The sequence below is a fragment of the Callospermophilus lateralis genome, chromosome 10 (assembly GCF_048772815.1).
Source record: "Callospermophilus lateralis isolate mCalLat2 chromosome 10, mCalLat2.hap1, whole genome shotgun sequence".
Classification (NCBI taxonomy): domain Eukaryota; kingdom Metazoa; phylum Chordata; class Mammalia; order Rodentia; family Sciuridae; genus Callospermophilus; species Callospermophilus lateralis.
In genome coordinates, this window is record NC_135314.1 from 129,537,607 (window position 1) to 129,552,074 (window position 14,468).

The window sequence follows — 14,468 nt, forward strand, 5'->3', positions numbered from 1 at the left end:
ATCAAAGGAGCAGTGCCCTTCTGTCTGACTGACTTCAAAGCATCCAGTATCCTGGACTGCCTGGGTGGTTGGTGGCCAGTGTAAGGCCCCTATGGATTGGCTATGGGAGATGGGCTACCTGCAGCTCTCACTAGCAGCTGACTTGGGTTCAGGCCTCTCATACACACCCTACCAGCAAGTGTGGCCTAGCTGTGCTTGCTCAGCAGATCAGTCATCACAGTATCTCCTGCTAGGACAAAGTTATTGTGTTTAAGTGGGGCAGGGAGTGTGCAGTTCCGAGATTTTGTCTTTATCTCCTCTACCTATGAGCCGGAGACAGACAGATGAGTGAGGTCCTGGGATGCTAGGCCAGTATGGGAATCCAGTATAGGCATTGAGCCAAGGGCTTTCAGCTGCTGTTTGGGGTTCATTGCCTTCTGGGTTAGGGAGCATGGGGGGCTTTTTGGCCATGGCCGGGGGTTGGGGACATAGGCCTTTATTTTTGTCTCCTTGGTACCTGGAGGCTCCTTTCTATCCCCCAGCCTTGTGGTGACTCCTAGTCTTCCCTGTCAGAGACACACTATAGGACCAGCTGGGCCATTCTCCCTGGGCCAGCACATCCAAGTGGAATGTGCAGTCAGCCTGGGCTTGGGTGACTGTTGGTCCTGGTGTAAGCCTGCTGGAGTCACTTCTATTACCCCTTGGGCAAATTGAATTTAAAGTAATGTGTAAGCAGTTTGGGACATTATAGATAGGAGGGCATGTGAAAACCATGTGACTGCTGCTACTGCATTTGCTCACTACAAGCAGAACAAAAAGCATTACGCAGAAACAGCACGGAAATAGGTGCATATCAGGTGATCACCCAGGACATTTTCTTTTCTTTCTTTCTTTCTTTTTTTTTTTAATGTGAGGGACCTTTAAACAGCCAATTCCCCTGTCAACCTGAGCACACTTCAATGTGGTATCTAAAATGTCATTGCTGGTGTTCAGGCACAGCATCCAGCACATAAAGATACACCTGTTGACATTGTTCTCCCTGTGAAACAGGGAACGTGAGCATCTCCTTGTCTGTGTTAAACCTGGACATGTGGTAACTAACAACTAAGTTGAGGCAGTTGAAGATCTGTGGGTGTGGAGTACAGGAAAATGGTTCCATGGAATCACTGGGTCATTTCTTCATCAGGACACCAAACTCACAGTGCCAGAAAGAAACTAGGTGACCTGTGTTCATGTTGTCATTCATTTGTTCAGCATCCACTCTGGCTTACTAGGATGGTCATGAGGGAGATAAAATGGATGTCATGGGGAAGTTGACAGCTAAAGGCAGGACGAGATGAGTTGGAAGACTGAGAGAGGCAGGCTAAGTCTTCAGAGGTACTTGGAGGGTTGGGTAAAGGTGGGCAGACCCTGCCTCTGTCTCAGTGTAGTTCGGATGAAGATGGTAGTGAGGATATGAGGCTCTAATTTTTTTCTGCTCCGAATCCCCCAAACTCCCTATTTAAAACAGAAACTTAGGACTGGTTTGCCACAGGTTTTAGGGACTTTGCTTCCTGGAATAGTTGTGACACTCAGCCCCACTGTGGATGCTGCAGGTGTCAGGTGTGGGAGGTCATGGGTTGGACCTGCTCTGGGTTCCACAGGGGCTGAAGATGGGCTATCCAAAATTGCTTATCTCTGCCCTATCCCTGATCTGGCTTTACTCCTTGCTTCTTTCTAGAGAATGTTGATTCTCTGCATACTCTCCTCCTCAAGACCTGTGGTGAGACCACCATGCACTCCCAGCTGGTGGTGGCACCTTGGTGCTGTTTTTCACAGTTGGCTCTGGTCAAAGGTCCCCAACATGGACAGACCTGACTTAATTTCCTCACCTATTCTGCAGTATGGGGTGGCTGACTTGAGAGGGCTTTCATTTGGGGTGCTCACAAGTGATGTGGAAGCAGCATCAGGATTAAGAGTGCAGTCTCACGGCTGATGTAGGGATGTGAGTGCATGAGCACATGTGGGAAAGGGCTGTGCATGAGAGAGCCGTGTTTACCCCAAGCAAAGCCCAGCTCACCCTCCTCACTTTGCCCCCTGGGTGAGGGTAATTCAGAGTCAGCTAATGTTGGCTTCCAAAGTGGGGATTTTACAAGTTGGACAGCCTTCACTTGGGCAGTTTGTTAAAATACAGAGCCCACAACTGAACTGAATTCCTAATGCTTATGGAAATCCATGACCAGGAGTGGGGTCTGCTATGCTGAGTTCCAAGGGGGAAAATCCCTAGAGGCTGGCCAGTACTGTCTATTCATAATTATGAGAGTTTGTGAGATGCTGGTAAGCACATTTGGCTCAGCTCCAGGAAGAAGTTCTACGTATTACCCTCTGTCTGAGCCCCAGGAGTCACCCTAAATGGAGATGCATTCCAAAGGGCGTTGACCAGTGGCTGAGCTCTGACTGGGTTCTCTGCCACAGGTGTTTAATCCTCAGAATTTGCTTTGTGAAACTCATTCCCTCTTTCATCCTTCCAGGAAGATGTGCAGGTGGGCTCTTTGGTGACGAACTTTCACATTCTGTTCTAGGAAATGGTGATGCGAGGGCTGGTGGCCAAGTGCCTGATTGAACACAGCTGCTATCAGCCACTTCCTGCTTTGTGTGGCTTAGCAGCTTCAGGGCTCCCAAGTGGGACTGGCTGCCCAGGGATTCCATCCTGTAGATAAGGAGGAAGGCAGATATGAAAGCACTTTTGAGTCCAGGTGGTGAAACAGAGCTGTCTAGATTTGTAATGGGGTCTCATGCCTCTAAAAGTGGCCCAGCTGGGACAAGTACCTACCTCTGTGCAGTTTCTACCATACTCACTCGGCCTCACACAGATTTTAACATTCAAGTTGTGATTTCACTCTTGTTTTGGGATCACTGGTCTGAGTGAGATATCAGCAGGCCTCGTGGTCGCTTGGATCTCAGTCTTGTTGCTACATACTTATTCTGGTCTAGCAAGAGGGAACCCCATGAAACTTTGGTCTGGATTTGGAGGTTCTATTAGTGTAGCCATGGGGGATCCATGAGAGGGAGGGCCACTGAGTTTTCTAGTCAGTGGGACAGCCACTCCCTCACAAAGGCTTCCATTTTCACATCTGTGAGAAGGGGATGATGCAGGCTAGGGTGAAGCCAACATAGAGGTCGGCTTCAGGGAGCTACTCTGGAGTGAAGCAGACCTTGACCAGAAGGAGGGCTAAGTGGGTACTAGGAAAGTGCTGTGTCCTGAGGGCAGGACTGAAGCAGGCCCCTCTGGGGAGACCATGGGGGAGGATCCCCCATAGGAGAAAGAAGGGTCAGGGCTGCAGTGTGTTTGGTAGCACTTTCTTGTCTAGACTAAGGTCAGAATCACCTGATGTGGTTTTCCTTTGTCTTCTAAAGCACCACAGGATGAAGGACTTGCTAGTGCCAGATGAGATCAGGATCATCCAGTACCCTGAGTCTCCTGGCTGGACCTCTATGCCGGCATTAAGGGTAGTTCATCAGCCAGGGAGTCTGACCATGCAGACAGTTTAGTGGTTCTTTGGTGCAAAATGGGCCACACTTCCCATTGGCTCATTTGAAGGACCTTTTGTTCAGAAAGCCCTACTTTGGGGCCAGGGAGTTGTTTGGATCCACGTTGGGCTGCTATAACAAGATGCCTGAGACTGAATAATTTAGAAAAGTCAAAAATTTATTTCTCATAGTTCTGGAGGCTGGGAGGACAAAAATTAAGGTGATGGTACTGTTGGGGGCTGTTCTCTTCCTTGACTGAGCCCAAGTACTAGGAAGCATTTTGTGAGGGAGGGCTCGTACCATCTTATGTGGTAGAAGATGAACAATGCCCAGTTTTCTGAGGAAACCCCTGATGTCTCCAGGAACAGCTCATACCTCCCCATTTCTCATTTTGAAAAATTATAGGTGCTCTCCCAACTTGTTCAGCCTGAGCAGCCTAAGCTCCAGGAAGCTCCAGATAGCAGAGGAAAGGGCTGCAAAGGGGCTGCATTAGCCTGGTGCGCCCCCCTCCTCTTACAGCAGGGAGCACCAGTGGGAGAGGGAAGGGCTTTCCTACTGAATGTGACTGTCATTTGAAGCCTCGTGCCCCAAGTGAAACTCTCACAGCTTTGTGTGGGGGAAAGGTGCTAGAAATATGATTTATTTTTCTGTATTTTCTAAAACATAATCTTGAGCCGTGCTCATTTGGTTTAAATCCCCTACAGCTATTTGGGAGAGGGTGGTGGGCGGTTCGTGGGCAGAGAGTTAAATCTGGTGTTGGTGGCTGTGCAGTTGGTGTGTGTGTCACTGCAGAGTGACTGAGCTGCACGCAGTTCCATGCGTCCAGCTGGCCCATCATGTGGGTGAGCCTCCCTCACCTTAGGCCAGACCTGCACAGGGGCTACTGACTACATCGGGCACTCAGACTCTGAGTGCAGGGTCCACAGATGTTTCCTGGGCACATGTGCAATGCCAGGCCCTAGGCTGGAGCTGGGGAAATGGCAACAAAAAGAGACTCACCCTGAAGGAGGGGAGACTGCAGTATGACAAGAGTCTGGGAGGCTGGCCCTTAGGCTACTCCTGAGAATGTGCCTTTAACCCTTGTTTCTTGGAGTACTCTATAGCTCTTGTTCAATCATCTTATTTTGGGGTTCTTTTTTTTTTTTTTGGTAGGGCGGGGGCTGAGGATTGAACCCAGGGCCTTGTGCATGTGAGGCAAGCACTCTACCAACTGAACTATATCACCAGCACTCCAGTCGTCTCATTTTTGGAGGACTATTTCAGTTTTCAGGAGGATCATACCTAGTTTGGATGGTTGGGCCTCACTTGAGAGATGAGGGGACACAAAAAGAGAGATAAGCTCATTTATTCTACTTTAATAACCTGGAGTCAGCCTGGCCTTTTGTGCCCTGCTAGCAACTCAGAGTTGAGAGCTGGGAGCAGGTGTTTTGGGATAGGTTTGGGAAAGAGCCTGGGCAGCACTTCTTGCACAGAGGGCAGTCCTTGTTTGTTAGGTTGTGATGACCCTATCGGCCATCACTCAGACATAAGAGCCTAAATCACAATAGCGCTGTGGACCCTACAGCTGATTGCAGGAGCCCCTGGTGGGGGTTTGTGGAAGAGTAACTTGGTAGGTTGGGTTGCACTTTCTTTGCCTGAACATGGGGGTCAGAGGCCAGAGCACCCCATGCCAGAGGATTCTTAGTCCACCTTGGTCTCGGTGTCTGTTTGATGGCCACTCTTCTTTTACCTGTGACTCAAAGGACATGTGCATATGAAAGCCAGTGAAAAATATTTTACAGCTCTTATGAGGTTGGTAGGTGAGGGTACCTGGCTAGACTTTTGCCAGCATGGCCATTGTGGGCAAAGTGGTCCGAGTTCAGGAATGTATAGGCCTCGTCGAGTCAGGTGAGAGGGTGCAGAAAGTAGAGAGTCTTGCAGAGGCTCCTGGGGGGAGCTGAGTGGTAGTCATACTCTGCAGTCTAATCTTCTAGTTATCATGGGCTCCTTTTTTCTTCTTTTTGCATGAAAAAGAACTGGACAGCATAGTTCCCTTGAGTCTGAAAACTGGCAAGGGAAAAGAAGTGTGTAATAAAATGATTGGTGTGGGTCCAGCCAAGCCTAAGGGTAGTAGGGTTGGGAAGAGAGTAGGGTGGACACCAGGTGTGTTCAGTGCTCGTGATAGAGTAAATAGGATCATCTCATAAAAGACTTGAGTGGTCCATCAAGGGAAGGGGCTGGCCTTGATTGACCTTGTAAAGCATTCCTACCCAAGAACCTGGTGAGGAAGTCTGACAGGGATGAGGCTTTATCAAGTGGGCCCCTGGGTGCTCAGGGCAGGCAGGAGCCACACTGAAGGTTCAGCCGAGAGCCACTGTTTAGGTTATACCAAGAAGTCCCTGTAGAAACAGAGCTGTCTAGACTTGTATGGAGTCTCATGCCTCTGAAAGGCACCTGGCCTGTGGGAAGAAAGAACTTGGCAACAACCCTGCCTGGTAACTAATTAAATGAAAGGAACCAGGCTTGGTGGCACATGCCTGTAATGTCAGTGAATTAGAAGGCTGAGGCAGGAGGATCACAAGTTCAAGGCCAGCCCAGGCAACTTAATGAGATCCTGTCTCAAAAAGTAAAAAGCTGGGAATATAACTCAGCCACAAAGCACTGCTAGGCTCAATCCCCAATATCGTCTGGTACATGGTACACACCTGTAATCCTAGCAGCTTGGGAGACTAAGACAGGAGGATTGTGAGTTTAAAGCCAGCCTTAGCTATTTATCGAGGTCCTAAGCAACTCAATGAGTTCCAATCCCCCTATTGAGCTGTGGACCGATGGGCTGTCCTGCTGCTGGGCACAATCTCTAAATAAAATACAAAATAGGGCTGGGTATGTGGCTCAGTGGTTGAGTGCCCCTGATTTCAATCCCTGGTACCCCAAAACAATATCACTACAAAATTAAAAAATAGGATACCATGAAGACAGAGCAGTCTTAAAGATCATATCTTATCTGATCTCTGGCACTGATAAGCAGACACATCCCAATCCTCCTTAGTTTAGAAACTGCACTTGTAAATAACTGATGGCCTAAAAAGGAACTCATGATGGAAACTAAACATTTGCAAGGGAATGACAGTGAAAACATCACATACTAGAAACTTCTGAGATTTATCTAAGATGGTCATCAGAGGCAGATTTGTAGCCTGAGTGAATTTATTTAAGATGAAGAAAGACTAAAATTCAATGAATGAAGGGCTGGGGATACAGCTCAGTTGGTAGACTGTATGCCTCGTGTGCACAAGGCCCTGGGTTCAATCCCCAGCATCAAAAAAAAAAAAAAAAAAAAATGAAATTCACTGAATAAAGAGCTCAGTGCAGGAGGCTATGAAAAGAAGAGCACTCAGAAAGGGAAGATCTTTTCTAGCTCAGCACTTGAGGAATAGCAAGTGGTCAGTCAGGTGAGCTGGAGCATTGGTTAGGGAAAGGAAAGGCCTGGCAAGATTGGCAGGGGCTAGGCTCTCCTGCCCCTCGAAGACCAAGCCCCAAAGGGCATCAGTGTTGGAGAGTCCTGTCTATATAGTCATGTGGTGCTTAACAACAGGGGCAAAGTTCAAGAAATGCATCTTTAGGTGATTTTGTCATTGGGCATCATACCATGTACTTAATACAAACTAATAGAACTACAACATCACTAGGTGATATAATCTGATGGGACTACTGTCATCCATTTGGACCTTTGAGTACCTGGAACTATTTGCGTGGGCTTTGGGCAGATAAGCAGGAGCCTCCGTGGGAATTTGGTCTTTACGGGATGTGGAGGAGCCTAGTGCAGGAACCTTGTGGTCCTCTTGGTAAATAAATGGACACTGCTGGGGAGGACTGTGGGCTCCAGAGGGCACACCCATCACTGACTCTGTCCCTGAGATTTCGAGACTTCATCTCATGGGAAAGCTCCCGCATGTTTTACCCCGGAGCACTCCCAGTGCCTGCCCTCTGGTTCCAGTCTCCCTACTGAGCTGTGGACCGCTGGGCTGTCCTGCTGCTGGGCACAATCTCTATCGGGTCTACTGCTGTTGCTGCTGTTCTGTTTCTGACATCTTGTTCTCAGCTTGGCATCTGGTGGTTGAATGATAACAGGAGAGGAAAGTGACCCACAAGTCTTCAGTTCCTTAGTTGCTCTTTCTTCTTGGAAACCTGCCATTACTCAGCAAACTCTGGGCAGCCAACTGCCCATCTTTTTTTGAAATTCCATGTACTGTTTTATTCCTTTTTCTTTGTTTCCTCTTTGTTTTTACTCAAAATGAAAATCATTTTTGTTGTTTTTATTTTGTAGCAATGCTGTACACTCATTAAAAAATTTAGAGTATGAAAATGGCAAATGTTTCCAAGAAGTAACCTGAATTTGCACCACCTCTCACAAGCAGCCCAAGTGATGCATGGCCCACCCCCACATACTCAGGCTCAGCACTGCAGCCAGCATTACACAAATAGAGTCACATGGTCCATGATGTCTTGCACCTGGTATTTCATGCTCATTGACGTTAGTGGACATTGTTCACCATTGGTGAAAGTGGATCCACTTTAACCTGGCTAATGGCAACTGAGGATTCCTGGGTCTTCTGGGAGTGTGCTCTGGGCTGTGTGAAGAAGGCAGGTAGCTGACAGGTGTAGGCTTTGCCTTTGTGTCCTCAGGCCTTATCCACTGTTCCCCTTCCCCCGTTGCCCTGCTTGGAAGGATAAATGCACAAAGTGTCGATTAAGTGGGCTGATACCAGTGAAGTGCTCTGAGCCAGTGTTAGCTGGTGTTGCACTTTTCTTTGTGTCACCCATTATGAGCACCTCTGAGAGGAAGAGCTGTAGGTGGATTCCAGACGCATTAGGCATGCTTCCCATGTGCCTGAACTAGGTTGGCACTCTCCTAGAGAAGCAGAAACTGACTTCCTCCATGGCCTAGGGGTGCCTTTCCAGCCCAAGCCACGTCTGATCCTTTCTGGCATTGAGTGAAAGGTTCTTTCAAGTGTTCCTCTTGTCTACAGCTGAGGCTTCACTGCTGGAGTGCCCCTTAGTGGCAGCTGGGGCTCTTGTCACTCCCAGCGGTGGTCTAGAGGAACTGAGGTTTGTGTCAGTGGCTGTGCTGCCCTCATCTAAGAGAAAACCTCTTTTATCTGGTTTTACTTGGGAAATGCCAGGTACTAGTCATAATAAAAGTTCAGTTGGGAAGAAGAGATGGTTGCAGTTGTGGTTATGTGGCCAAACAGATTCTTGTTGACTCATCTTTCTGGAATGAATTTCAGGCATATGGGAAAGAACCTTCTTGCTCTACTAGGAGATCATGCCCTTCCTGCAAGCCTGTACCTGTCTGATGACCCTCAGAGTGCTACCTGGCACATGCTGGCATTCCTCTTCAGGTGGTCATGCTGACCTTCAGCATGTGGGAAGCCAGAGCAGGCACCTTTTCACCCAAGGCCCAACTCAGAGAAAATGGCATACATGTTACATGGGCATGACACATTAGTCCACTGCCTAGGAACCTTCAGTAATCCCTACCCCAGGCTCCTTCCTGCCAACTGGGTCCCCAGCTGTGCACTATTTACTTGAGTAATTGGCTCCTCTTTGAGGAGACTGGCCTGGATCAGAGGGGTGAGTTCTGGCCCAGTTCTGTAGCCTAGGATAAGTCAGTGCATCTCTCAGACCTGCAGCTTCTTGTTGGGGAAGCAAGGACCACAATGCTAGCTTGGCAGGACTGCAAGTGTAAACTGCCCTGTTTACTCATCTCTGCCCACCTGTGATCTCACGGCCTGGCCTTTGTCCTGTTGAAGTGCTCAGAAACAGAGGTCTCCTTAGTGGCCCTTGCATTGACCACACACAGTCTCCCCAGTCAAAGGATGAGGAGAACTGGGGGCTGAATGGACTCTTGGTCCTTTGTCCTGCTGATGCTTTCATTCAAGAACTGCTAGTTTTCTTCCTGTATGTTTAGACTCTACTGTGACCTTTATTCTTTATCATTTGTTTTGATAGGGACCTGCCACCACTGTTGCCTTTTCAAGAACAGGGGAGTATTTTGCTTCTGGAGGCTCTGATGAACAGGTAAGTTAAGAATGACCTGAAGAGTCTGAGCCTCCAACCGGGGCCTGGAGGCCACGTGGAAGATGGGCCAGGGTGGCTTTCAGCAATCTTCCTCTAAGACCCTGGTAGACTTAGGGTGGGACACTGAGATTCAAAGCCCTTGCTGCTCAAGTTAGCATGGGTTAGTAGGAGTCTGAGCTATTGTTGCCATAAAAAAGTTGAAGTTTTTTAGTTCTTTTCCTGATGATAAATAGATAAGAATCATTGTGTCCTCACCGCGGACTTGGCAACACAGTCAGTGTGTCAGGAGCTTCAGATCTCATTTAATTCTCACGGTAGCCCTATGGGGCACATCCTCTCATCTCCCTATTTTTTTTAAAAATATTTTTAGTTGTAGATGGACACAATACTTTTATTTTTTAATGTGGTGCTAAGAATTGAACCCAGTGCCTCTTGCATGCTAGGCAAGTGCTCTACCACTGAGCCACAACCCTAGTCCCTCATCTCCCTATTCTTTAGATGAAGAAACTGTCCCAGCAGATAGGGATAGGCACTGGTTCTACCTGATTTCAGATCTGTGCCCTGCCCTGGGAACCTCTCCTCCAGCATCTGCTGCTCTTTGCTCTCCAGCCCACTTGTGCTGTATTTAAGGGGGTCAGTATTTCAATATCCGTGGCTACAGAGAAAGCACATTGTGAGGAAGTCCTATCTCGCCTCATCATCCTTTGCGCAGAGGCTTTCGCCTGTCCGCCTTGGTGCCTCCTATCCAGATTGCTATACACCAATGAGCCTGGCACTGGGAGGCCAGGAGCACTGAGGAGTTCACCCCTCACAGACTCTCACCAGAGTGCCTGCACAGTGCCTCTTGTCCAGAAAACTGCATTCTCTTGAGGTAGTGAGGAAAGGATGGCTACTGTGAGCCACCATTGACCTGGTAGATTGCCAAGAACATTCATGCCACAGGTCCTGGGCCTCACAGCTTTGGCTGCTTAGGCAGGACATGTCCTGTCAGTCCTGCATGAGCCCGAGCCCCAGCCCCAGCCCCAGCCCCAGCCCCAGCCCCAGCCCCAGCCCCAGCCAAATGTACTGATTTTGGTTGGGTGTTTGCGAGTAAAGCAGAGGGTAACTGGGATCTCTTTGGTCACAGCTTAGATAATAGATAACAGGTGTTCACCCTGCCCTAGCCCTACATTAGCAGCCACGAGAGGAAGAAAGCAAAGAGGAGTCTGAGGCTTCCCTGAGCATGGATGCCTGGCTCATTGCTTAGAAAACACAGGAACTGGTACAGTAGACTCTCATGGTAAAATGAATTCACATAGCATAAGAGGGTGCCTGGTGGAAAGTAAGCCTTCCACCTGCTCTATCCATCCTCAGGCAGTCATAGCCATCAGCTCCTTGGCTGCCTTTTAAAATCTGCTTTATGAGCTTTTTTGGAGTTGAATCTGGCATTATTTCTTTGCACGCATACTAGCCACTGTGCTCCCAGTAATTTATTCAGCAGTTAGTTATGCACAATTGTACAAGAACCCCATACATAAGAGCATATCTGTGTCAGTATTCTGTCTGTAAAATGTGAATGAAAGACCACAGGTGCCTGTCTCCCTGGGAGCAGTAACAAGTGGAGTTCCTTAGGGAGTAGTAAGGAGCCTCCAGGAGAAACAGGCTCATAGCTGTCTCAACAGGGATGGTATCCAGGGTGTGTCAAGCACTCATCTTGTGTGCATATGGTAGTTTTTCTGTGGCCTCTGTTGATTGCTGATCATGCTCGACAATTCTTGTGAAGTCCAAACCAGCATTCCTGGAAGTGACCCCAGAAACATCTAACTACATAAGGCCAAAAGCCTCCAGCAGGGAGCGCTCTTGCTCCCCAGCAGGGCAGCTCCCTCAGCTTTTATGAAGGAGGCTCAACCGTGATCCTGTTTATAGGAAGATAGATACTCAGAGTAGGGCACTTATTTTGTGGCCAAACTTAGTCTTAGAATAATGGGTGTCACTCTCTGGGTACCATGAGGCATCGGCTGAGGCACTGACTGATTCCCTTACCTAAGGCCTCACAATAAGGGGTGGACCCAGGACCTTCATCCTAGTGATTGGGCCTGGAATCCACATGTTCATCACTTCCCACAGTGTAACAGGCCAAGCTGCCACCAGCAGGAGCTTTCATTTTAGTGGGAAAATGTATGATGAACAAGGAAAAGGGACAAATGGATTAAATGTCTACTGACTCTTTTGCTGAGACCTCTGTGACCTCCTTAGGCAGAAAGACCCAGCCAATGCCAAGGCCTGGTAGTCCTGCACAGTGGCACTTCCATATTGGTGGCACATCCAGGTTCTCTTGAGGCCTGTTCCAAAAGCCTACTCCTCAGGAAGATGGGGCAAGTCCTAGAATTAAATTGGGGTGTCTGGTGGGAACCACCATGGGTCAGAACTTTAGAGATGGCCTCTGTGCCCATTTTTTGAATGAAGGAGGCAGGAAAGGTGATTTTTTTTTTTTCTTCTCATTCTCTGTGCCTATTGGTCTTGGCAGGTGATGGTTTGGAAGAGTAACTTTGATAATGTTGATTATGGAGAAGTCATAAAAGTACAGCGGCCCCCAGCCACCTTGGCTACCTCCACTGGGAATCTGGTAAGTAGGTTGGCAGGCAAATCTGAGCCTTGTGACTCTGGGTAGGGTCAGCATTGGCTCAGAGATGGTGGGGACTGGGTGCTTAGGTTGACCATGGGAAAGGGGCCCTAGTAAGATCCGGTCATCTACAAAATAATACTCTGGCACTTGTGATGCTTTGATTCCAGTCTAGAGTGAACTTGTGAAATATAAAAGGGGAGAATAGCTGTAGGTGCCCCGGCTCCTGGCCCATTTGGTGGGGGAGTGTTTCCATGGCACATGCTTCTGCTGGATTGAGGCCCAAGGAAACAAAGGCTCCGTCCCATGCCAAGCCCTGGGCCACAGGACCCAGGTGTGAGGTTCCTAGAGGGTTCAGGGCCCAAAACCACCACAGCTGGGACAAAATGGGAAAGGCCCCCAGTTCTTTTGGTCTCATTTCCTTCTTTTTAAAAACCATGGAGAGGAAGTTCCATGAACCATTTTTAGTATCTTTGTTGATGAAAGGACATTCAGTGTACCTAGATTAAAATAGCTAGTATTTTTTGACACATATCTGGGGGGAAATGAAAGCTGATATAGTCTCATTAAATAAGGTCATATTCATCTTTGACTGAAATGTTAAAAGCTGTGGTTGCAGAATCCCAAGGGTTTCAAGCTCCTATGGCCACAGGCTGGACCCCACTGGACCTTAGAGACAGAGTGGCCTCCTGCCACAGGCAGAAACTGGCCCAAACGACAGGAAGTAGCTCACCCCAAGTCCCCAGAAAGTCAGGGCCTAGAGTCCAGAATAGAACCAGGAAGCCTCCTGAGTCTATCCTAGGGCTTTGCAGTTCCAGCAGTTGGATCCACTCCCCAACCCTTGACACCCCCACTCCCTATTCTGTGTGCTAGGGCTGCCACTAGGAGTAGGCCTTGTCAGTTTTACAGTTTTCTTTCAAGGATTGCCCTCCAGGCTGGTCACTGGAGCTGGGAGGTTTGTTCTTCCTTGGTGCTTCCTAATAAGTGTTTAGTCCTCAGCTTTTTGGGTTTGTTGGGGATGACTGAGTTGCATGATCTTCTGCTTGCTGCCAGTTTATTTTCCATTTGGAAAGTTGTTTGCATTTGCAGGGTTGGGGTCCTCTGGTGCCTCTCCTGTGATTCCTTGTTCATTGGGCACTTAATGAGCCAGATACAGCCAAGGCCTCTTACATGTGCTGCCCTATTCACTTCTTATCTCATCAGAATGAGTGGGTAAAGTTACTGCTCCAGTTCACAGGTGAGACACCTTGGGCTTAGTCATGCTAGCTCCTCTGAACAAGGCTAACCAAGCTAGAAACTGCAGGTAGTGGAGAACTGCCTGACAGGTTTTCCTCATTCTAGGAGGGCACTGCTATCTGCCTCTTGTTAATGGTTAATATCTACCAACTAGGGGAGATCCCATATTTTTCTTATTGTTATTAGGAAAATATGTTGGATGAGCTATCTTGTTCTTCAATCCTAGCTTAGAAATGGAGTATGGACACATTTGCTTCCCAAAGCCTCAAAGCCTGAGAATCTGGGACAAAGTCATGTGGGTTGGGAGAAGCCAGCATGACAGGATAAGGCATGGATGGGTGAATAGCTCAGCAGGGCTCAAGGCAACTGATTGTTCCCAGACTACCTTCAGGTGCACATGTGAGCTGTTTTTACAACTCTACCCACTGGACATACCTCCACAGGGGAGGTAAATAGGGGACAGGATATGGGATCTGGAGTCAGAGAACTCGGTTTGAACTCCAGCTTTGTGACCCCAGCAAAGTACCCACTCTTCCCAAGTCTCCATTTCTTCAGTCCTGAACACCCCCACGAGCAGGCTCTGAGGACCCCATGGATAATGAAGATGAGCTTTTGCTACCCCGTGAAGTGATTCTTAATCCTATAATCATTCTTGGTTGAGATCAGGGCTCTTTGCTTGCTTATCATTAGCCACCTTTGAGATTCTGAACGAATGTGTGGGCTTTTCTCTGTTCATAAGCCTTCGCCAAACATACCACATGAGGCTTCTCTAACAAGGAAGACCAGAGCTTGGGTGTTTGTTTTGTTGTGATTTTATACACATGCGTACGTGTGAACATATATATAACATAAAATTGACCATATTAACGACTTTAAGTGTACAGCTCAATTTCATTAAGTATATTCACATCATTGTGCAACCATCACATTCATCTCCAGAAGTTTTTCACCCTCCCAAACTGAGGAGAGCTAGTTTTCTTAATAATGCTGTTCAGTGGTTAGGTTTTTCCCAAGATAGGAAGGGAAGTTGAGGAGTGTGTTCCTGCCCTTTTTGCTGAAGCCTTGCCTGTCACTGAGATTC

General features: G+C 48.1%; 1 protein-coding gene across 2 annotated transcripts in view; it reads left to right on the plus strand.

Moving 5' to 3' along the window:
* Window positions 1-14,468, plus strand: part of Poc1a (POC1 centriolar protein A) — a 70,559-nt gene that overhangs the window by 16,891 nt on the left and 39,200 nt on the right. For both annotated transcript variants that reach the window (XM_076867733.1, XM_076867735.1), the window contains exons 8-9: window positions 9,481-9,549; window positions 12,056-12,154. In XM_076867733.1, coding sequence (XP_076723848.1) covers window positions 9,481-9,549; window positions 12,056-12,154 — 168 coding nt within the window. The remainder of the gene's footprint in view (window positions 1-9,480; window positions 9,550-12,055; window positions 12,155-14,468) is intronic.